The following is a 25,202-nucleotide window of genomic DNA, read 5'->3' on the forward strand; positions in this document are numbered from 1 at the left end:
CTTTTTCATTAGTTATATTGCCTTGAATTTCATCACTGTACCAGCTGGCTTCTTGTCAATTTATAGTTTGGACCTTTACATCAAATAGCAAAAAAATTAATTACAGGAGAAGGAGTCCCAATAGGAATTTTGCACTTAGAGGTTTTTCACAGTTAACTGGATATGAATGGGGCTGTGTAAAGAAGAAATGGAACTAGAGAGAAGGAACTTGGTAGACTTTTTTAGAACCATTAACTATAGCAATATTAGTCCCCTGCTTCCCTGATTTTGTTTTAAGGTTTAACCGAAGTTTTCAGACTTCTCATTTCTAGAAGCACCCAGTTCTGTTACTATATTGAGTGCAATGAATCATGTCATGAATTCTGAATTCTCTTAGAAAAGGTCCCAAGTGATGGCTCAAAAAATTATTATCCTCCCTTCATTTTGAATTGAGGAACATTCTATGTATTACACTGCTGATCATAATCATAATTTAACGAGCAGAACGATCATGCTTTGATGGTTAGTGCCAGATTACTTGTAATGCGTATTTTGGACTCAGAACTATTGTTCTTAAGTGTCACAGTCATTGCCTCTGTGCGCTACAGTTAGTTTAAATGTGACTTTTCTGAGCCTCTTATCTGTTGAATAAACCAGCCAAAGGTTTTAAAAATGCTTCCTTTAATTTAGCTTTCTACTTTTCTTTTTTATTTTGCTTAAAAGCCCTTACTTGTGACCCATTCTTCTAGTTGCTGACATTCTAATATAGTGAATGGTTCTTTCACAAATGCATTTAATCTTTGGATGCCTGGAGAATCCAAAGAACACATTTCTCTCCTCTGAAAAATGCATGTGAACATACATACAACATTTTGAATAAAATGTTAGAAAATCAGTAGAAATACATGAAACCCAAGTTGTGAACACCTGTTGCATTCATTGAGGAACATGTAAAAATATTATGTGCATATGTATACCTATCATATTCATATATAGTTTAGGAATATATAGCTTAAATTCAAATGCAGATTCAGATCATATTGTTTGCATTCTGTCAGGTTATCTATACTAAACTACATCAATTACATTATTTGCCATCAACTGAATAAATTTAGATTTCTGATCCATTTTTATACACACTAGCCCTTATTTATAGGCTCATTTGGGTCACCGTATTTCACTGTACTGTCTCAATTACTGCCATGTATCCTAAGTAATTTGTAGACCATAGCTGAGAAGAACATTCTTAACTTGTTTTAATGATAGTATTTTTCTTCATTAGGTTTGTGAGCTGTGAGCTAGTGTAGGATACTAGCAGACATTTTCCAGTTTTCTCTCTCCAGACTTAAGAATGGTTCACTGTTATCCCAAGGTCACTTTCAAAGTCTTTCTGTGATTTGCTTCCATTTATTTTATGCTTGTGTTTATGGTTTTGAACCAAATATGAAATTTAATGTTGCGTTTGTCTGCATTAAACTTAATTTGCCCCTTGTCAGCTCGTTTACAACAGAGAAAACACTCAGAGCCACCCTGTAGAATGTTTTGTCTACAATCACTGATACAATTTTTCTGTCTCTCTTTGTTATATGTAACTTTCTATATTTTTCAGTTTAAAAAGAGGCCTCTCTGAAGGAACATTTTCAGAAAACCTAAATGTCTAATAGAAATTAATAAATGATTTTCTAATAAAATAGAATCAACCCTATTTTGAATTTTTTTAATTAAAGCTCTATTTTCTAACTTAGAAATTTAATTTCATATTACATATTATATGAATATGCTTCTTGAGATGCTCTTTAAAGTAGTGAATTTATGCTTGAAAAAGATAAATGAAGTAAAAGTTAAAATATAAACAATGTCTTAAATTGAGTTACATTACCAAATATTTTGTGTGCTTTTTTTCTTGTTCTCAGATTTTTCCAAGTACTTAAATTAACCTCATGTAATTAAATTTCTCCATTTAAAAATTAGTTACTTTTGGCCGGGCGCTGTGGCTCAGGCCTGTAATCCCAGCACTTTGGGAGGATGAGGCGAGCGGATCACGAGGTCAGGAGATCGAGACCATCCTGGCCAACACAGTGAAACCCCATCTCTACTAAAAATACAAAAAAAAAATTAGCCAGGCGAGGTGGCGGTGCCTGTAGTCCCAGCTACTCGGGAGGCTGAGGCAGGAGAATGGCGGGAACCCAGGAGGCGGAGCTTGCAGTGAGCCGAGATGGTCCACTGCACTCCAGCCTGGGCGACAGAGCGAGACTCTGTCTCAAAAAAAAAAAAAAAAAAAAAAATTAGTTACTTTTTAAAAATAATTTCAGCTTTTATTGTAGATGCAGGGGGTACATGTTATGTGGATGTATTGCATGACACTGAGGTTTGGGATATGAATGTCCATCACCCAGGAAGTGAACATAGTACCCAATAAGTAGTTTTTCAGCCCTCCCTGCTTTCACTCTCCTGTCTCTAGTAGTCCCCAGATGAATTTTTTTCTTAATGCTTACTAATTTTTCAATACCATTATATGGTATTGAAATGATACATGAATATTCTAAATTGATATATCTTAGAGGGCACTAAAATGAAACATTAAATATAAATGATGAAAAATACTTTTAAAGTAGAATCCTAAACATATACATTAAGGAATATAATTTGTGTGTTGAAAATTATTTTCAGGAGCAATCTGCTAATTTGTGCCTGTATCTTCAAATCATGAGTAATGTTCAAAACTTGGGAAATGTTTGATCCTAGAATATCTGCTGTTTGCCTTTGAGCAGATACAATATTTATTCAGTTTCTGTTAGGGAAATATCAGACAGGTGTACAAAGATACATTTAAAAGACTGGTGATTTTTTATAACACGGAAATATTACAAAAGTCAAAATTACTAACTTAAGGTGATTAGTTAAATAAAATTGCATTACATGGTCCACAAGGGAATACTATCATGGAGATGCTTACTTATTGATTGTGAAATGCTCATTTTAAATTTCAAAATAATATATAATATGAGTCTATCTTTGTTCAAAAACAAGCTGTCGGTAGATGGTAGATAGGTATGAATGTATGTATAGTTATCACTATAGATATAGATATAAATATACAGATGTGGATATAGACAAAAATAAGTACAATGTTACCAAGAGAAAAGCAGATTATTTTGTAACATCTGTGTGTGTAATTGTGATTTTTAATAATATTTCTATGTGTTGATTACTTAATAAATTAATAAATAAAAGAAAGACAAAACATTACAATAGAAGTCAATATTTATTGAGCACATACCATGTATCTTATATGCTTCTAAATAATTTACATGCCTTATCTATTTAATTGTAATTTTGCTACTCTTCAGTCCTTATTATCTTAGTCTGTTCATCCTACTGTAATAAACCACCATAGCCTGGGTGGCTTAAACAACAGAAACTATTTCTCATAGTCTGGAGGCTGGGAAGTCCTAGATCGCGGCACTGGCAGATTTGATGTCCGCTGATGCCCTACTTCCTGGTTCACAGATGGCTGTCTTCTCACTGTATCCTCCATAGCAGAAGAAACAAGGGAGCTCTCTGGGGCCTCTTTTATAATAACATTAATCCTGTTCATGAGGCCTCAACCCTCCTGACCTAATCACCTCCCAAAGCCCCATCAACTAAATGCCATCACATTAGGAGTTAGTATTTCAACATATGAATTTGGGCGGGGGGGAGGGGGCAACTTGCAGCCCATCACCATTATTTATGCTGTAGATTATAAGCATGTGAATTTTTCACACTGGAATGTTAGAAATACATAACAATGTAATTTCACATTTTTATGGAGTCCATGGACCCTCTGAGGCTGTATCGTGGGGTGTGTGTGTGTGTGTGTGTGTGTGTGTATGTGCTTTTCCTTGGGGAGCAGTTACTTAGCTTTTAATCAGATTGTGGGATGAGTTAATACCCTTCTCTGATAGTTTTAGTCAAACTCACCATTCATTTCTTTACTATTGAAAACTCCACTACCAAGGCAAGATACTAAGAGCAAGCGAAACTATACAGTGAAAATGAATTTGTTGTTTTCACCTCATTAATCTGCCCAAGGCAGTTGGTAAAGATAGCAAGCAGCAACAGCGTGACCTCAGGTCACATTTTCAAGCAGGCTAGGAAGAAATAGGAGTTGGGGAGGCCAGCAGGTGCCAGGAGTGTTCTAGCTTCCATGAGAGTGGATATGGGATTCCTAACATAGTTATCTGATTTACCCTATCAGTCTGGGTATCTTGTAACAATGTTATTTTTATTTTCAATTCTGTCATTTAAAATCTAAAACAGTAGATGATTCAAAGCCCATTAATAATTGACTTTGGGATATGTGTTTGTATTATTAAAATATGAATAAATGCATCTGTGCAGAACTTCAGCACTTTAAAGAAAGGAATAAGGCCATCCCGTGAAAACCTATATGAAGCAGAGCCAAAAAGCTAGCTACTCTTTGGTTCATCCTTGTTACCTGTATGGCCAGCTGATTCTCTCCTCAGAATGATGATTTTATAGATGAGGAAACTGAGCAGGAAACTGAGCACTGGAGAGATTAAATTGCCTATATTCACATCACTCATAAGTGGCATAGCTGTGATTTAAACCCAAGTCTTGCTGACGTGGGAATCTGCATTCATGGGCATCATGTTGTATAACTGACTACTTTCAGAATATTATGGAAAAGTTGATAAAATATAGATTCCAGCCTAGTAATCACTCCAGAATTAATGTATCCATATCATTGGCGGTAGGGGGTGAACATTTTTAACAGCCTTCCTTGGTGATTCTGGAATGTAATATAGATTGAAAAGCATAGCTTTACACCAGCTTATTTCTGCATCAGAGGGGAGATCATGTAGCAAGTTCTTATTTATGATTTTATTTTTTGGTAGCATTTAAGGCTACTGACCACCCTCCTTGGGACTCTTCTTAGCCTTCTGTGTTTTCTTCTAATGTCCCCTTTACCCTGCTAACCATTGCTCTCAGTCTTCCCTAACATGGCTTCTCTCTGCCTTCAGTTCCTTGGTGTGCTGGCCTGGCCTTTTTTCTCTGGTGGCTCTCATTATCTTTGTTTATTGAGGCTTTATAAATTACTCTCTCTCCCCACCTACAATTCTCTCTCGAGTTTCAGTACCTTATTTTTATCATTGTTCTAAATCTACAGATGCTGATGTATCCTTCACGTCTTAAATTTAGCAGGCCTAAAATTGAACTCATTATCTTCTTACCCCAAACTTTCTGTCACCGTTTTCCTCTAGTGTAGTTAACGCTGTCACTACTCAGCCCCCTGAACTCAAAACTTCAAAACTGCATTCCGACTTTCCTTTTCCTCACTGTCTCTATTCAGTCAGTCATCAAATCTTGTTATTTCCATCTCAGAAATGCCATTTGAATCGATCATTCTTTTCTCTATTTCCACAGAATTTCATCATCTGTTTTACACTGGATTCCATACTGGTTTTCCTGCCATTCAACTTTCCTTGGTATCCAGTCTTTTTTCCACATGGTACCAGAAATATTTTAATAATAAACACATTTGAAATTCTCATGTCCCTACTTTAAAATAGCCTTTGATTCCCTAATGTCTGCAATATAAGGTACGAAATGTATACGGTTCATCCTAATGGTCCTGCTTTATCTCCTTACCGCAAGTCTTATTTTGTGGCTAAACTAAACTTTTCACTACATCTCACTTTCTCACTCTGATACATTTGTGCATGTCATTCCACTGATTTGGAATCTCTGTCCAGGTATGAGAAGTTGGTCATTCTTGGCCCTGGATTTCCATAGAATTTACTGGGACACAACATGCTATAGTAGTAATTAAGAGTCAGGGGCTGAAACCAGACTGTCTGGTTCACAAGGCCCAACTCCTGAATTACTGTGTAACATCTTTGTGCCTCCGTTTCCTTATCTGTAAAATTGAAATAATAATATTACCTACCTTAGACAATTGTCGAAGATAGGGTTAATTCATGTGCAATGCTTACAATGGTGCCTGGCACATATTAAACAGAAATTAAGCATGTGCTGCTGCTTCTATAATCCTGAAGACAATGGTGTAGCAGTCTCCATGAAAGAGGGCTAAAGGAATTGCTTATTGTGCTGCTGCTTCTACTGTCATCATGATGACAGTGATGTAACAGTCTCCGTGGAAGAGGGCTAAAGGAATTGCTTATTAATACTGGGATCAACCCAGAGATCCATGGCTGTCCCCCCAAAAAGTATTTTTCCTGTAGGAAGCCTGGATCCAGTTTGTAGGCTAACCTACTATCGCTACCTCATGGCATTTCTAGTCTCTCGTAAATCACCGACTAGTTAAAATCCCACTAGTCGTTGGATTGGCATGTGGACATATACTTGTTCCCAGACTGGAAGTCCCTTCATTGTCAGTAAAGATGGCTCCAGTTGCAATTCCGGAGGTACATTCTTTTGCTAGTTTCATGGTTGAAGGAGTAAGCTGTGCCATGGGTATACCTTGGGTTGGTGTGAATCAGACTTTAGACTGAGGCAGGACCTTTAAATACAGCAGAGGGACATTCCTCGTGTCAATTTAAAGCATCCAGAAGTAAATATAGCCTCATAAAGTCGGCTCTCTCTATGACATGCTGTGGACAACATCATAAGAAATATCATTGAGACTGAAATTTGAATTAAGCAAAATGTTTGTAGACCCTTTAATTTTTAAGAAACTGCTATACACCTATTTATTTGGATGATATATTTGTTTGGACGAATGTGGTCCTGAAAAGTTAAATGTAAGTTGCAGAATTTCTTAGCAAACTTCACTATTTAAAGCACCTCTGCAGTAAATTACTTTGAATTGCATCCTAGCTTATTAGTTTTTATTTATTATAATATTAATATGCAGTTTATTTGAAGTAGGACATATTTGTATTGGCTATGATACTTTCTAACTCATTGGAGAAATTTATAGCATTAATTAGAAATTTGCAGCATTAATTAGAAATTTGTAGCACTAATTAGAAAATCACAGCAATAATTAATTGTAGCACATGAAAGAAAATTTTGGAAAGTAGCATTTAATTTTTAGGGAAAGAAAAGAAGGCTTAAAGTAGAAATGGAACTTGAGGGCAGCAATAAGAACCAATTGGTTAGATGACTAATATCTAAAATTGCTTCTCAGAATGGAAACTACGTATTTGTTACTGTTTTATTTTATTTTTTAAGTTTATTGGGTTTCTGGTTCTGATCATTATAGTGAGAGATAATATTATATAGATCCCCAGCCAGGGGTCTCAGCTATACACACAGAAGAATAAGCGTAAGCATGCGGGCACACTTGAAATGAAAGGTACATATCTAGTAGTAGTAACAAACAGATCTGAAAAAGAAATATGGAAAATTAATAATAAAAGTAATGGCTTGAGTTTCCTTAGCAGCTGAAGTTTACAAGGTATTTGCCCAATGTGATGTGATAGGAAAAACTGGATTTTAATGAGAGGAACTCAATTTTAATGGTTGTTTTCCCACTGTGTGAAGTTGGGTGAGTCTTTTAACTGGCCAGAGCTTTGGATTTCTCATCTGTGAAATGAATATAATAGAGAGTTCCTTTGGGGATCAAAAAATAACCTACATACAAAGCCTTTGGCAATTGTCAAGCGTTGTAAAGATTTCAGAGGTTATAGAAATAGAGATTTCAGAAATTACTCTGAAATCTCAGAGATTATTTCAGAAATGAAATAAGTATGGCATCAATAATTATCTTCAGTTTGCGCTTGAGGAAACCAAGATGTGCCACAAGTAATGAGCAGCCAAACTGAAGCTGGAGCCCAGGCTTCTGAGTCCAAATGTGGTTCTTTCTGTGCTAGACCATGCTATTTTTGAGCTACACTTGTACATCATTCGCAGGGCACAGGTCTAGTAAATGACAGCCTAAACTGAATTTCAAAAACATTAAAAACATATATAATTATTGATTTATTATTAGTAAGAAATTCTAATATTACAAGGTGACATTTACATTTGTGTTTTTATGCAGGTAATGAATTTGGGCATCCTGAATGGTTAGACTTCCCAAGAAAAGGAAATAATGAGAGTTACCATTATGCCAGACGGCAGTTTCATTTAACTGATGATGACCTTCTTCGCTACAAGTTCCTAAATAATTTTGACAGGGATATGAATAGATTGGAAGAAAGATGTGGTTGGCTTTCAGCTCCACAGGTAAGCTCTCTTTACTCTGAATGCTGTGTTTTAGTCACCAATGATGAACATGCTTAGAATGGCAACCGATTTAAATCCATATGCAGGTCTTTTAAACAGCATTTGATTATTCAGTGTGTAGTGTCCTGTAACATACTTCAGGTTGTCAAAACATGCCACTGAAGTCTCTCCAATTGATAATGAAAATCTTAAACATAATGGCCCGCTTAGTGTCCTGGTTTGTTTGTTGTTACTATTTAAATTTAGTAATTTGTCTTTTTATTGGTTAAAATAAACAATACAAGTTCTGCAGGAAACCCATTTTGGAAATTGCTGTGGAAACATCTTAATTGTTTTGACCACTTTTTTATGTAAATAATTATGCTGTCATAAAGAAACTACTTTGACAACATGTAGATTTCTTTGTTCCTGTTTTTTTCTCTTCTTTACTGGTCTCTAACTTGTAATTTCAATAGATGCCATTATACCTGCATACTGTTTTGTATTTTTCATGAGACTGTCTGTCCTCTGGAATTAACGTCTCAGTTTTCAACAAATTTTAGAAAATGTAATTAACAAGTGAAAATTTTATACAGGCTTCTTTTTTCCTGGCAAAAATTAACATGTAATATGTCTTTGTTATAATCCATTTACTTTATACTGGGGCTGTTTGAAATTACTGTTGATGTGTTTTTACTTTGGTGTCTATAATTCTTTTTTTTTTTTTAATGGCTGAGCAAAGGTATTTATATATTCAGTAAGATTTGCTCCATGACATGAATGCCCTAATCACGTTTCTTAGTAATGCTGTTTCCAGAAGAGAGAGCAAAATGATGCTCCTTTTCAGTAGGAACAATGTTGAATACCAAAAAGCACCCCGTTTACTCTAGAGCTTTAGTTCACATTTCTAAATTACCAAGAGTGCTGCTGATGATGATATGCACAGCAATAAGTCCTCTCAGAGCTCAGGCTGAGTAAGGATGGTGTTGGAAAAGCAAAGGCTTTTCACAGCCAACTGAAAATACATGATGATGAATAAAAGAAGAGAGTTTACAGATATAATTTCTTTTCAGACCTTATCTTTTTATTAAGAAAAAAAGTACTGTAATTGACTTTAGGTTGCCATTGAATCTGACAAAGTTGGGTAAACATGGAAAATGTTTAAGAGAGCTATAATTTCAGAAACTACGTTAAAATAACAATGTTACATTGAATTTTGAAAAGTAATTTTATTTACCTAACCGCATTAAGGTGGAGACTAAAAGTCTTAAAGAAAATTCACTTATAAGTAGATCTAATATATACAAACACTTTGTAGTATGTATAGGTACCATGGTTTTACTTAAAACCTGAGCCACAATACTAGTTCTCTATTTGAGCTGTGAGGTCGGCAAGTGGCTGGTGAGCTTTGTATACGCCACTAAGCAATTTTTGAGACTGTTCTTGGTTCACAGTTAGGTATAGCAAAATTGTAACATGTTCAAAAAAATATAGTGTTCTGAAATACTCATTTTGGGTTTAATAACCAGACTATTGAGAAAGACGAAAAATAAAGTACCTGTAGCAGCATCTAGATATTATTTAAATGTAACATGTGTGTTAATTCTTGCAGGCCTATGTGAGTGAAAAACATGAAGGCAATAAGATCATTGCTTTTGAAAGAGCAGGTCTTCTTTTCATTTTCAACTTCCATCCAAGCAAGAGCTACACTGACTACCGAGTTGGAACAGCAGTGCCAGGGAAATATCCTTTCTGTTACAAGTGAATGTAACTGTCCACATTCACTTCTTTATTATATTATAGGACAAAAAAAAAAAAAAAAAGACTAAGGTTGATCTTGATGACAGAAACATTGATTTTCCTCATCTGAAAAATGAGGAACTTGAAACAGTGGATGGATAAATCTTTGCTCAGCTCAGTTATACTGAATTATTCCTAAGCTTCCTTTTAGCATTAAACAGAGAGGTTAGTGCAGACGTGGTTCACATCAAAGGAAAGAGCTGTGGATCTTTCTGTCTTGAAGGTTTCAATACGGAGCCCTGCTGTCCAGGTCCCCACATCCACCAACACAGAATACAGTAAATGTAAGTCTCCTGAGACAATAGCAGAGGCTCTGGACTTAGGGGACCAGGCTTTAAAAAGTGTAACTGAACATTTCTTAAATAACATTTCTTAAATGCTGTTTAGATCCAGTAAGGAATATGGGAGACGACCATAGTTTTACTCTATGAAAATATTTTGTAAGTTACCTCTGAGACTTGTTTCCTTTACTCCACTCAGTGGGAGAGGCGCGGAGAGAGCAAACAGTTGTTGTAATGATAGCTTCCTTCCTTTTTCTGTTTCTTCCCCTAAAATTCAAGACATGGCATACATTTGTAGGCCTGAATTGGTAAGAAGGCAAGGCAGAGGAGGTGTGAGCAATAGAAATAACCAGGGAGAATGTTTTTCATGTTCTCTGTGTATTCATTTACTCTTTCTTTCATGCATTTTACAGATACTTACTGAATACCTATTTATTGAACACCTCTGTGATGACTCTGAGCTAATTACTGTAAATACAGGAATTCTCCTAGCAGATACAGTCACTGCCCTCATAGAGCTTTTAAACTAGTAAAGGAGATAAACATTAGTCATTGTAAGTTTGATAATTATTACAAAGGAAATGTACAGTATATTTTAAAGACATATTACTAGATCCATGAAAAAAATGACAGATTCAGGACCTAGCAACAAATCAGCCCAATTTTTCCAGCAGGCAGTAGAAATAATGTGCTTGTGCCCTGAAGCCCTAACAGTGATTAGCATCTGCCACCTGAGCACGGGGCCTGATGCCCACATTGAAGTCCTATGTGTCAGCGTGTCTCCAGCTACAATAAAGAAACCCTCCCACTCAGCTGGCTCAAATAATAAGGAAAATGTATTTGTCACTTAACAAAAATCCTAGTCTAGTTTCCCCAGCACTGTGACAGTATCAGGTTCCCCAGTTCATTCTTTTTGCTTTCAATTCTCAGGGTGCCAGCAATGTCCAAACGGTGGCCCCTGTTAATAATCATTAGATAAGAGCCATGACTCCAAGTGTCACCCACCTTCAGACACAACAAAATGCAGACAGATTTTTTTGTGTATCTCTTCAACAGTGAAGTTACTCCTTTAGCAAAATTTCTTCCATATTTTATTGACCAGAGTTGGGTCTTACATCTCCCAGAAAAATTTTCTAGGAAGAAAAATGATTATTACCATGAGTGGCTTAATCAGGAATTACCCCCGAGCCTCAGGAAGACATCCCTTGGTAAAGTGGACACACCCAGACAGAATTTTACTCTGACAGTAAGAAGAAAAGAGCCAGTGCTTTTTAGTAAGTAGCCTGCAGCATCTGTCACCACCTTGTGCTGCTCATGACATTGAGGGCAGAGAGAGATGGTTCCCTACTTTCTTCCCACCCAGCTCCACATAACATCAGAGCATCTAGGAGAGGAGGCTGTAGTTGTGACAGATAGCACAAATGTGCCCCAGTTAACCTACAGAATGTACTGTGTTGTCTGTCTCTTTTTGCCTACAAATAAATCAATGTGGTAGATAACCAATGTGGGTTATCTACACTAAAGAGTACAGTACTATTCGGGGAAACAAATGTCCTCTTCGTTTCCGTGAAAATATCCAAACAAATACTAGACGTGTGGCAATTTGTATGTGATCCTTCTCACCTCCAGAGTGCTAAAGTAGTGCTCCTAGACTAAACCCTTCTATGCTTGGTAGTGTAATATAATCAAACCAAAGTACATTTACAGAATACCTGGTATCTACCGCAACCTTTATTATATCTTTGCAGCACTGTCCTTGACCCTTAAGTGGAGGGAAAGAGATGTATGAAACCCAAACTGTGATGTAAGTCTTAATGCAATAAATGGAAAAGGAACAAGGAGCAAGAATGTTCCATGGGAGAACAAAGGACAAGAAAAATGAAAAAATAAATGACAGGGGAGGAGAGGAGAGATACTGAGATTAAGACAAAGACTTTTAAGCCTAGATTTGGGAAATGGACAAGATTATAGCAGGAAAAAATGAAGAAAGCCATTTCAGCTATTAGAAATCATAGACTATTCTTAGATAATGGACAGTACAATGGATTAATTGGAGAATGATGACTATAGAAAGAAGTATTAAGAGATAAAGCTGAAAACATAGATGGAGATCACATAATAGAAGATTTTAATGCCATATTAATTAGTCTTTTTTCTATGATTTTATAGTGAGTTGCTGCAGGTTTTTGACTAGGGAGCTACTTGATAAAAATGTAGGCTTTAGTAAAAGTTCTCATGTACCAGTGTGTAAGGGAGCTTTCATGAGGAAAGAGATTGGAAGTACAGATATTAATTATGAGAAACTGCAGTACACCTAAAAGATAATTAGGGCATGAACTAAAATAATGGCAACAGAATAGAAAAAGTTTATGAAGCCCTTGTAGTAAAGGAACTCAGGATCTGTTTGAACATGGAGTAAAGAAGGGAAAATGTAAGGTTTCGCTTTGAACAATAGAAAGAATGCTGGTGGTATTATTCCTGAGGATAGCAAAGCCAGGAGAGGTAACCAGTTGGGGGAATAGAAAATATAAATTTGAGCAGGATGGTTGAATAGAACTCTCCAACGGTTGTCCTCCCTTCAGGAACACCAAATGAAACAACTGTCCACGTAAGAAAGTACCTTCATAAGAACCAGAAATCAAGTTAGCAATCACAGCACCTCATTTTAACATTATTTCAAGCAAAGAGGCATGGAAGAGGGTAAGAAGGACAGTCTTGAATTCCCTATACCAACCCTCTCCCACGCCTTGGCAGCACCACGTGGGACATGGAAAGAGAGAATCTGTTTGCTTGGGGGAAGGAAAGCACAGTGATTGTGGGACTTTGCATTGGAACTCATTGCTGCCCTGTCACAGCAGAAGGCAACATGGGCAGAATTCAGCGAACACCCACAAAGAGAGCCTTTAACCCAGCCCTAGCCAGAGGGGTATTGTCTGTCCCAGCATTCGGAACCTAAGTTCCAGCTAGACCCAGCACTGCACGCTAAAGAACCCTGGGGTTCCAGATAAATCTGAAAGTCTAGGCCACAAGGACTGCAGTTCCTGAGCAGGTCCTGGTGTCGTACTGGACTTAGAGCCAGTGGACATCGGGTACACAAGAAAGGAGAGGAAAGAGTGAAGAGGACTTTTTCTTATAACTTGGATACCAGCTCAGCCACAGTAAAATAAAACAGCAAGCAGAGACCTAAAGCCCCTATTTCAGGCCCCAGCTCTCAGAGGACATTTCTAGACCCACCCTATGCCTTAAGGGAACTTGCTTCCCTGAAGGGAAGGACACAGCCCTGGCAGAATTCTTTACCTAATGACCGAGGTAAAGTAGCCAAGTAGCAATTGCTGCAGGCCTTTGGTGAGACCCAGAACCGTGCTGGCTTCAGTTGTAACCCAGCACATTCCCAGATACGCATGCTGGCCATGAGAAGAGACTCCTTCTGCCTGAGGAAAGGAGAGGGAAGAGTGAAAAGGACTTTATCTTACAACTTGGGGATCAGCTCTGCCACAGTAAAATAAAGCACCAAGCAGACTCCTAAAGCCTCCAGTTTTAGGCCTTAACTCCCAGATGGCATTTCTCAACCTTCCGTGAGCCAGAAGGGAACCCACTGCCCTGAAAGGAGAGACCTAGGTCTGGCACAATTCACCAACTGCTGACTAAGGAGCCCTTGGACTTTGAATAAACATCAGCAGTAGCCAGGCTGTGGTTGCCATGGCCTTGGGGTGATGGTGGCCATGGAGAGAGAGCCTCCTTCTGCTTGAGAAAAGGAAAGAGAAGAGTGAAAAGGACATTGCTTGCAATGTGGGTGCCACCTCAGCCACAGTAAAATATGGCATGAAGTGGGTTTCTAAAGTTCCTAGTGCCAGGCCACAGCTCCAGCATGGCATTCCTAGACCTACCCTGGGCCAGACGGGAACACACTGCCCTAAAGGGAAAGACCCAGGCCTGGCAGGATGCTCTCTCCCACCACTTGCTGACTAAAGAACCCTTGGCCTTTGAATAAACATCACTGGTACCCAGGCAATAGTCACCGGAGACTTCGGGTGAGGCCTAGTGCTGTGCTGGCTTCAAGTGGGACCCAGCACAGTCCCAGTGGTGTTGACAATGAACTTGCTTGTTTCACCCCTTCCTCCAATTCCAGGCAGCTCCAGGATGGAGTGAGAGATGACCTTTGTTTGGGAGAAAGTAAGGGAAGAGAACAAGAGATTCTGCCTGATAATCTGGTGAATTATCTCAGATCTTAACTAAGACCATCAAGGTAGTACCTCTATGAGTCAACAAGAGTGGAGCCCCTTAATATAGATACCACCGCAATGACTGAAGACTTAGATCACAACACCCAAATCTTCAAATACTTAGGAAACCTTCCCAAGGACCAATATAAACAAGCCTGAGCTGTGAAGGCTACAATGAATACCTAATTATTCAATGCCCAGACACTGGCAAACATCCACAAGCATCACTACCTTCCAGAAAATCATGACCTCACTAAACAAAGTAAATAAATCACCAGTAACCAATCCTGGAGTGACAGAGATAGGTGACCTTTCTGACAAAAAAAAAAAAGAAATAACAGTTTTGAGGCATCTTGATGAAATGCAATGTAACAGAGAAGGAATTCAGAATTCCATCAGATAAATTTAACAAAGAGATTGAAATACTTTTAAAAAAATCAAGCAGAAATTCTGGGGCTGACAAAGTCAGTTGACAAACTGAAGAATGCATCAGAGTTTCTCAACAGCAGAATTGATCAAGCAGAAAAATTAGGGAGCTTGAAGACAAGGTATTTGAAAATGCATAGAAAAGACAAAAAACAAAAAAGAATGAAGCATGCCTACAGGATCTAGAAAATAGCCTCAAAAAAGCAAATCTAAAAGTGATTGGCTTTAAAGCAGATGGAGAGAAAGAGAGAGAGAGAGAGATTGATTCAGTTAGAAGTTTATTCAAAGACATAGTAATGGAGAACTTTCCAAGCCCAGAGAAAGATATCAATACAAGAAGATAATCAATAACAAGAAGGTTATAGAACACAATGCAGATTTTACCCAAATAATACTACCTCAAGACATTTAAAAATCAATTTCCCAAAGGTCAAGGATGAAGAAGGGATCCTAAAAGCAGCAAGAGAAAATAAACAAATAACATATAAAGGAGCTCCAATACATCTAGCAGCATACTTATCAGTGGAAACTTTACAGGCCAGGAGAGAGTGTCATGGCATACTTAAAGTGCTGAAGGAAAAAAAACTTTTATCCTAGAATGTTATATCCAGCAAAAATATCCTCCAAATATGAAGGAGAAATTAAGACTTGCCCAGACAAACAAAAGCTGAGAGATTTTGTTAACACTAAAACTGACCTACAAGAAATGCTAAAGGGAGTACTTCAATCTTAAAGAAAAGAATATTAATGAGCAATAAGAAATCACCTTAAGGCACAAAACTCACTGGTTATAATAAGTACGCAGACAAATATGGAATATGATAAGGCTTCAATTGTGTTGCATGAACTAACTACAACAGCTTTTTAAGACATAGACATTATAATAAGATATAAATACAAACAAAAAGTTAAAATACTGGCGGGAGAAGTTAAAGGGTAGAGTTTGTATCAGTTTTTCTCTTTGTTTGTTTTTGTAATCAGAATTAACTTGTCATCAATTTAAAATAGTGGGTTATATGATGTTACTTGCAAGCCTCATGAGAATCACAAATCAAAAAGCCTTCCACAGATAGACAAAAAAATAAAGTAAAAAGCAAGAAATTAAAACATATCAGCAATCAGTTTCACAACAAGAAAGACAAGAAGGAAGCCAAAAAAAAAAAAAAAAAAACCTGAAAACAAATAACAAAATGGCAGCAATAAATCCTTATCAGTAATAACATTAAATGTAAATGGACTGAACTCTTCAACCAAAAACATAGAGTAGCTTAATGGATAAAAATACAAGACCTAAATATCTGCTGCCTACAATAAACATACTTCACCCATAAAAGCACTCATAGACTAATAAATAAAGGGATGGATAAAGACATTCTGTGCAAATGAGAAGCATAAAACAGCAGGAGTAGCTGCATTGACATCAGATTATATAGATTTTGAGACAAAACCTATAAAAAGAGACCAATAAGGTCATTATATAATGACAAAGGGTCAATTCAATGAGAGAATATAACAATTATATGTGCACCCCACACCGGAGCATCCATATATAAAAAGCAAATATTATTAGAGCTAAAGAGAGATATAGACCCCAATACAATAATAACTGGAGACTTCAATACCCTACTTTCACCTTTGGACAAATCTTTCAGACAGAAAATCGACAAAGAAACATGAGATGTAGTCTCCACTATAGACCAAATGGACCTGATACATTTCATCCAACGGCTGTAAAAGGCATGTTGTCTGCAGCTCATGGAATATTCTTAAGAATAGACCATATGTTAGGCCACAAAGCAAGTCCTAAAATATTCAAAGAAGATGAAATAATATCAGGCATCTTCTCTGACCAAAATGGAATAAAAGCAGAAATGAATAGCAAGAATAATTGTAGAAATTATGCAAACACATGCACATAAAACAATATGCTCCTGAATGGCCATATACCAATGACCATACCAATCCATGGCTAGGTCAAGAAAGAAATTACAAATCCCTATCAAAATGCCAATGATATTCATCAAATAAATGGAAAAACAATCCTGGATTTTACTTGAACATAAAAGACCCAGAATAGCAAAAGTTATGTTGCACAAAAAGAAAAGAACTGGAGCGATCACATTACCTGACTTCAAATTATACTACAGAGCTATAGTGACCAAAACAGCATGGTAATGCCATAAAAACAGGCACAAATACCAGTAGGACAGAATATAAAACCCAGAAATAAATCCATATATCTATAGTGAACTCATTTTCAACAAAGGTACCAAGAACATACAATGGGGAAAGGACAGTTTCTTCAATAGATGGTGCTGGGAAAATTGGATATCCATGTGCAGAAGAATGAAACTAGACCTCTATCTTTCATCATATACAAAAAAAAATCAAAATTGATTAAAGGCTGAAATCTTAGACATAGTTTATGCCTAAACTAAGCATAGGCAATCAAAGCAAAAATGTACAAATGAGATGACAGCAAGTTAAAAAGTTTCTGCACAAAAAGGAAACAAAGGGAAGAGACGATCCACATTATGGGAAAAAATATTTGCAAACTATCCATCTGGCAAAGGATTAATAACCAGAATATATAAGGAGCTCAAACTATAGGAAAACATTTAATAATCTTATTTAAAAACGGGCAGAAGATCTGAATATATATCTCTCAAAAGAAGACATACAAATTGCAAACAGGTGTATGGAAAGGTGCTCAGCATTACTGATCACGAAAGAAATGCAAATGAAACCTACAATGAGAAATCTTCTCACCCCAGTTAAAATAACTTTTTTCCAAAAGGCAGACAATAACGATCCTGGTGAGGATGTGGAGAAAGTAGAACCCGTATACACTGTTGGTGGGGTCGTCAATTAGTACAGCCAGTATGGAGAACAGTATGGAGATTACTCAGAAAAACTAAAAATATAACTGCCGTATGATCCAGCAATCCCTCTGCTAGGTATATACCCAAAAGTAATCAGTATATGGAGCAGATGTTTGCACTCCCCTTTGATTGTAGCACTGTTCACTCTAGCCAAGATTTGGAATCAGCCTAAGTGTCCATCAATACACCAATGAATAAAGAAAATATGGTACATTTACACAACGGAATACTATTCGGCCATAAAAGAAATGAGATCCTGTTATTTGCAACAACATGGATGGAACTGGAGGTCGTTATGTTTAGTGAAATAAAGCAGGCATAGAAAGACTAACTTTGCATGTTTTCACTCATTTATGGAAGCTAAAAATTAAAACAGTTGATCTCATGGAGATAAGAGAGTAGAAGGATGGTTACCAGAGGCTGAGAAGTGTAGTGGGCTAGTGAGAGGGAAATGGAATGCTAATGGCTGCAAAAGCATAGTTTGACAGAATGAATAAGACCTAATATTTGATAGCACAACAAGGTGACTACAGTCAACAGTAATTTATTCTACATTTTAAAACAACTAAAAGTGGAATAGGAATGTTTGTAACACAAAAAAGGATAAATGCTTGAGATGATGGATGCTCTATTTACCCTGATGTGATTATTACATATTGTATGCCTGTATCAAAATATCTCAGGCACCCCATAAATATATATGCCTACTATATACCCATAAACATTTTAAATTTTAATTAAAAAATTACTTCATCATTGTCAACAAATGGAAATGTATAGAGTTTTCCATGATGATATTTGGGAGAAAAATCTTGGGGCAAGCTGTAAGGATCTCTCTAAAATATATTAATATATTAACTTTAACAAGTAATGAATATTATGAAAGCGTACATAGTAATATATGTATTATATTTATATTATATAGTATAGGGTATTAGTGTGACCCCTATAAATCAGTAAGACCTCCAAATGTTAGTTTATATATACTGACACAGAATTACACTAATATTTGAAAGCCTGGTTCGGTTTTGAAAATCTTGACACAAATTCGGTCTTTTTGAAATTTAGTTATCTGCTTAAACGTCTATAGGTACTTGTTAACACGAAAATTTTCTGCTTTAATAAATAAATACTGAATGTTTTTACATTAGTCACCTCTTTTGGAAGCTGTACTTGTTATACGTTGTAATGATACAGACACTGGGAAACTGAGCCATGTCTTTATAGAAATTATAGTTGGATCCTCAGTCATCTATTTGGTCTCCAAGAGAAACATGAAGAAACCTTGTTGACCTGTTTCCTACATTTTGCCTGCTACAGATTTGTGCCCACTTGGACCTTATTCTTACCACCCATCTCTTCCATGTCTTTCTGTTAACAAGTAGTAAATTCACATATGTTGTTGCTTTCTCTGAGAACATTTCCATTTTAATAATTCTCTTTGAATACTCACAAAGTATTGAAGATGTAATGGTCTATATAGGTGATGGGAGAATTGTATCATGTTGTTTACTTTATATATTTTAAGTTTTGGGGAGCAGGAAGGGAGCAGAAGCGCATTTCCAACGTAATTTACAACACACCTTCTAATTAAGTATATTTTAATAACCCCAGCCATAACTCTGAGATTGAAATCACAACATCTTCCTTTTGTGAGGGACTCTGCTCCACCCTCCCAGTTCAGTGCAGAAGTCCCATCTAGAAATTTCTTACAAATAATCACCTGTTATTCGAATACTTTGCAGTGCCAGGAATATCACTATTTCACAAGATAAACAGTATTATTTTTTAATAGTTAAAAATGTTATTTTAAAATCAATGCATTAATTCTGTACTCTGGGGCTAACACCTGTTCTATGTGCCAGCTATTCAAATCAGAAAGGCTGATTCAAAAATACATTTTCCTGATGTGTGATATTCACTTAAGTTTTCACATTGTTTAGCTGTAAAGATTAGATTACCACCTCTCCCTGGTTTTTCCTCTTCCAGACCAGATACCACTAGTTTCTTACATAAATTCTCATGATACTTTCCAGACGTCTTACCATTGCATCCCCCTTATCAAAATGCACCCAGCATTGTTCACAGTCCTCCTACACTAACAGCAGAGTATTCTAGATACGGTCTGGCAAGTATGACATACAGGGCCCCATTACCTTTCTTTATCTTGATGCTACTCTCTTATTCATATCATTAAAGTTACATCAGCTTTCCTGGCAGCCATCACATTTTCCTTTCCCATTGTACTTGTATCCAAATAAAAATCTTGAGTTTTTCTTTTGTATCCTAGTATTATGTCATATCTTCCTTTTTCTTTATTCAGTTAATAATTTCAACCTAAAACCCTAAATTTAACATTAAACATGAAAAAGTACAACGTTAACTTTGACCCTCTAACATATTAGAAAAGATAAGAGTATTACAGGACACTTCTCTGTCATTCATCTGTTAGGATTGTAGCATCTCCCATCGCCGGCAAATGGATCTCTCCTTTTAACTTTTTGTTGTTCCAGGCTTAGCTTTAAGGTCTCTTTTTCTTCTCTCTTGCATTTTTTTTTGTCTCATTTGTTTTTGGCCCTTTATCTTTCTGACTTTATTCTTCTACTATTAACCTACAGTGTAGCTCACTATTATAGAATGAATTCAGATATACAAAGTATTAAAAATTAGGATTTCAATGGTATATTTTCTGTCTTTAGCAAAATATTCTATGCCATTGGTATTTCTAACTACTGAGAAAGTAAATTGAATACAGATTTTTACTGTGAAGAGTCTACAGTGACAAATCAAATTTTTAATTCCCTGGGAAGCAGGATGTGGTGCCAGAACAAATTTAACTTTTCTAAAGAAGCCACTTAAACTTCCTCTGTTACTAGGAAATATAGTTCTGCTATAGGTAAGATGTCTGAATTTTTGAGCAGTTCCATTTTTTTGAATCTGTAGATCTTGTATGTCAACTAGCAAGACATCAACTTTCACTCAAATCTGTGGAGAATAGATGGTGACTGCCATCCCAAAAACTGTTGGAAGGGGAGCCGTTTTGGAGGTAATGCCAGGCAAGGTAGAAGAAACACTTTAATGATGCTTTTAACTATCTCTTCAAAATAAGAGGATACATTTGGAAAAGTGAGAGGCAAGACAGATTTGTATCAATAAGGCTTTGAATGTGGCCTTTATGGTGACTGCCAAATGACATCTTACTGTTTCTGCAATAGAATCTACAGCCATACTCTAGGAAAAAATCAAAAACAAAAAACAGCAACAACCTTTTACCTATATACTCTCACATTTGTCTTTTTAGCTGCTAATTTTCAGTGTAATAATGACCAACATTCTTTAATACAATAGATAGAAATGTGAGTAATGCTGAGACCTAAATGTACTTAATAAATAAGCAGGTTTCATATTTCATGCTTAGAAAGAGAAAATACATTTTCCTGATGTGTTATATTCACTTAAGTTTTCACATTGTTTAGCTGTAAAGAAAGGAACATAGTGCCTTTTATATCGTCAGAATCATTATTATATTTCTTTAGTGGCATTTCTTCACCTAGAACATTATCAAGTTGTCATTAAATCAGAAAGAAAACTATGTTCCCAAGGCCAGAGTGCTCTTTCAAATCCATTTGGATAATACAAATGATTATACCACTTTTTAAATGATGTGGGGAGAATGTGAGTATTAGGACCCCTCTTTTGTGGGCCTTCTATTTGCTAATCATTTTTATAAAGTATTCATTTTAATATGGTATAGTAATAATGAAAAAGTTTGAAACATTGTGATAATTACCGAAATGTGATGCAGAGACATGAAGTGAGCATATGCTGTTGGAAAAACAGCATCGACAGAGTTGCTCAACCAGGATTTCCACAAACTTTCAATTTGAAGAAAAACACAATATCTGAAAAGCACAATAAAGTGAAGTGCATAAAACAACCTATGACTGTATTTCGGACCACACTATAAGGCAGGTTGTAGAGACTGAGGCCTTTAATTAACTGAAGGCTTTCCTCCAGCCCATGGCAGGTAAAGGTTAAGCAGTGAATTCCACAGCCCATGTTCTTTCTGTTACACGCTGGTGCCTCTTTCTGTTCCCAGAGTATGTACATGTGGTTGGGGGTGGGAGCAATGGTGGTATTATTGATGATTTATTTCTCTAATGTTCAAAATAATTTTGAAAATACTTCCGGGAATATAGGTAGAAGGAGAAAATTACATACAGACTTATGGCCCAGGCAGTTTTCTTTCTAATCAACTCACTTTTCTCACTGCCCTGCCATAACCCCTGACAAATTCGTCCCCAGAAATTCTTCTTAATGATCTTTTTTTTGCCATCTTCCACAAGAAGAAAAATAATTTTAAAGCAAAACATACATATGAAGGTCAATTATTGTGATTTTTTTTCTGTATTCTAGAGTAGAATATGAAGGTATCATAGTTCTCTTTTCAGAGTTTAAGTTAATACATGATATACAATATAAATTTAAAACCTCCCAGCTTATGTATAAGGTATTTGTGTTGGTATATCAGATAAATATCTTTCTGAGACCATAAACAACACAAGAATCAAATGTTTAAGTTATTTATCGGCATACTATTGAGGTGGGAGTAGAAATGGTAGTGTAGTAACAGCCCCCTTTCCAAATGGCATTTCAAACTGTTACAATGTTGACATGCTAAGAGGAGTGGTCATGAAGTATGGCTTGTGAAGAATATGTGAATCTAGGACAAAATCTTTAAACCCAAGGGAGCAGAGGTATAAATAGTTGAATTTGACCTGAGATTGCTGAAATATTTTCATTAAGCCACTGCAAGATGTACTTTTTAAAATGTAAATTCATACTCCCGACATTTGCAACCTGTACACAGAGTTTCTAATAAGCAAATAAGGTCACTTGGATGACTTACTGGAGTGTGATTGCTGAAGGCAGAGATGTTGCTGTGAGTTGCTTGGTTTACAGAAGGCTTTGAAGTGTGGTGATGTAACACTCTATGTTTATGAGAATCTATGCTTTATGCAACAAATAAAAACAAAGGACTTAATTTAGGATTAGCTAACTACCATATTCTATCCAGATTATATATGTAAAGGTTAATTTCTGGTCTGACTAAATAGAGCATCTCAACTTTCTAGTTTTGCAGGTTGTAGATACTTTGGTAAAAAGCAAATTCAAGGTTTTCTCCAGAAGTTTGACACAGTGACTTTCACCAGATACAAGCATGTTTCTTTTTCCTTTATGTTATGCTGCAATTTATTGATGATGAGCTTTATGAGAGCTGAGATAGATGATCCTACTAACGATTTTAAATTTAACATAGGTCCTCCTTTTTAAAAATAGCTTCACAATGAATGTATGCTCATTGCTTAGGTTCACTTTCTTTAGTTTTGAAATGACTAATACTTTTAAACATAGAGGTTCTTTTGATCATTTTTTTCATTGCTAAACACTGTCTAACAGTCCCTATGATTTAATGATAATGACAGACCAGTACCCTCCCCTCCCTTGGTCATAAAAAGCCTATGATTTAGCTTCATTTCTCTACCCAGGAGTTAGGGATGAATCACCAAGTAAGAAAAATATTTTGCATGATTAAAATATTGCAACGCTATAACACTTTTAGATTGCCTTAATATATATTCATAAGATTATAGGCAGTAATGAATAATGAGTAAGCCCTTACTGCACACAAATGTATTTAGTTTTGGGATTTTTTTCTTGAAGGGGGTTCAGGATCCTGTTTTGAATAGCCATCACAGTGCTGTCCAATATTTAACAGCATTTCTGTTTTTTTTGTTTCATGGCTCAGTTGTGCAATGATGGTCTCTTCACTTCAGAAACCATCTAACAATAGCCCAGTCAAAATTCTGTCTTCTATTTCTTGCCCTTCTGGAGGAAAAATAAATCAGAAATGTTATTATAACCTTTAAAGATAGTGCGTAATCACCTAGTAATAGTATCCTTCATTGGGGTTGGTGGGGGGAACATTTGTGCCCAAGGTGATCATTTTCACCAGCTTTAAAAAAGGAGATACTGTTATGTGTTTGTAGACTTCAAGATGAATGATAAGACAGAGAATTACCCATATATCAACAATGATCTGTTTACTTGGAATACACTAGGCACCTGTAAACAGAGAGCTAAATCTCTGATAGGAGGATGTATAGAGGGTTGATGAACTGATAGACGGACTGACAGGTGGAAGGATGGATGGATAAATGGAGTATGTAGCTACCTAGTGGTGAAATAACTCCTGAAAGTTTAAAATTATGTCATTAAAACACAAATAGTACTAAAATGATTTTCTTCTCCCTTAAAACAGTAATTTAATTAAATCATATAAAAATTGATAAGGTATTATCAATAAAATACACCATAATTTTATAGAATTCACAATTAGTATATTATACTATGATGTGCTTGCTGAGCAGATGTTCATAATAAGATCTACCATCTCTTATAAACTTATATGTTAGGCTCTCTGAAAGCACTTTACAGTCATTACCACATTAGCTAACCATTTCTTTTCCTAGACTGCAAACATGGAAGGAGGTAATCTACAGGCATACCTTGGAGATAGTGTAGGCTTGGCTCTAGACCACTGCAGTAAAACAAATATTGCAATAAAGCAAGTCACACAAATTTTTTGGTTCACAATACATATAAAAGTTGTGTTTATACTATACTGTAGTCTAATAAGTGTGTGATATTATGTCTAAAAAATGTACATGCCATAATTTACAAATACTGTATTGCTAAAGGATGCTAATGATCGTCTAAGTCTTCTATAAGTCGTATCTTTTTGCTAGTGGAGGCTCTTACCTTGATGTTAATGGCTCCTGACTGATCAGCGTGGGGTTTCTAAAGGTTGTGGTGGCTAAGACGATAATGAAGTTTGTCACATGGATTGCCTCTTCCTTTTATGAAAGATTTCTCTGTAACATGTGATGCTGTTTGGTAACATTTTACCCACAGTAGAACTCTTTCAAAATTAGAGTGAATGCTCTCAAACCCACCACTTGATAAAGGTTACCTACGTTTATATCATATTCCAAATAATTTGTTGCCATCTCTAGCACCTTCACCAATAATAGATTCCATCTCAAGAAACCATATTCTTTGTTCATCTGTAAGAAACAATTCCTCATCCATTAAAGTTTTATCATGAGACTGCAGCAATTTTCAGTCACATCTTTAGGTTTCACTTCTAATTCTAGTGATCTTGCTATTTCCACTGCATCGCCGTTAGTTCTTCCACTGAGGTCCTGAATTCCTCAAAGTCATCTATGAGAGTTGGAATTCACTTCTTCCAAACTCCTATTGTGTTGATATTTTAACCTCCTCCCATGAATCACAAATGTCCGTAATGGCATCTAGAATGGTGAATCCTTTCCAGAAGATTTTCTTTTTTTTTTTCTTTTTTTTTTTTTATTATA

At 36.1% G+C, this 25,202-nt stretch overlaps 1 protein-coding gene across 1 annotated transcript in view; it reads left to right on the forward strand.

Annotated features, from left to right (window-relative positions):
- GBE1 (glucan (1,4-alpha-), branching enzyme 1) overlaps positions 1-25,202 on the forward strand; it is a 273,306-nt gene that overhangs the window by 221,022 nt on the left and 27,082 nt on the right. Inside the window, exons 13-14 of the mRNA XM_011953833.1 lie at positions 7,991-8,175; positions 9,767-9,897. Of these exons, the coding sequence (XP_011809223.1) occupies positions 7,991-8,175; positions 9,767-9,897 (316 nt within the window). The remainder of the gene's footprint in view (positions 1-7,990; positions 8,176-9,766; positions 9,898-25,202) is intronic.

This window comes from Colobus angolensis, unplaced genomic scaffold, assembly GCF_000951035.1.
Source record: "Colobus angolensis palliatus isolate OR3802 unplaced genomic scaffold, Cang.pa_1.0 Scaffold373, whole genome shotgun sequence".
In the NCBI taxonomy this organism is placed as follows: domain Eukaryota; kingdom Metazoa; phylum Chordata; class Mammalia; order Primates; family Cercopithecidae; genus Colobus; species Colobus angolensis.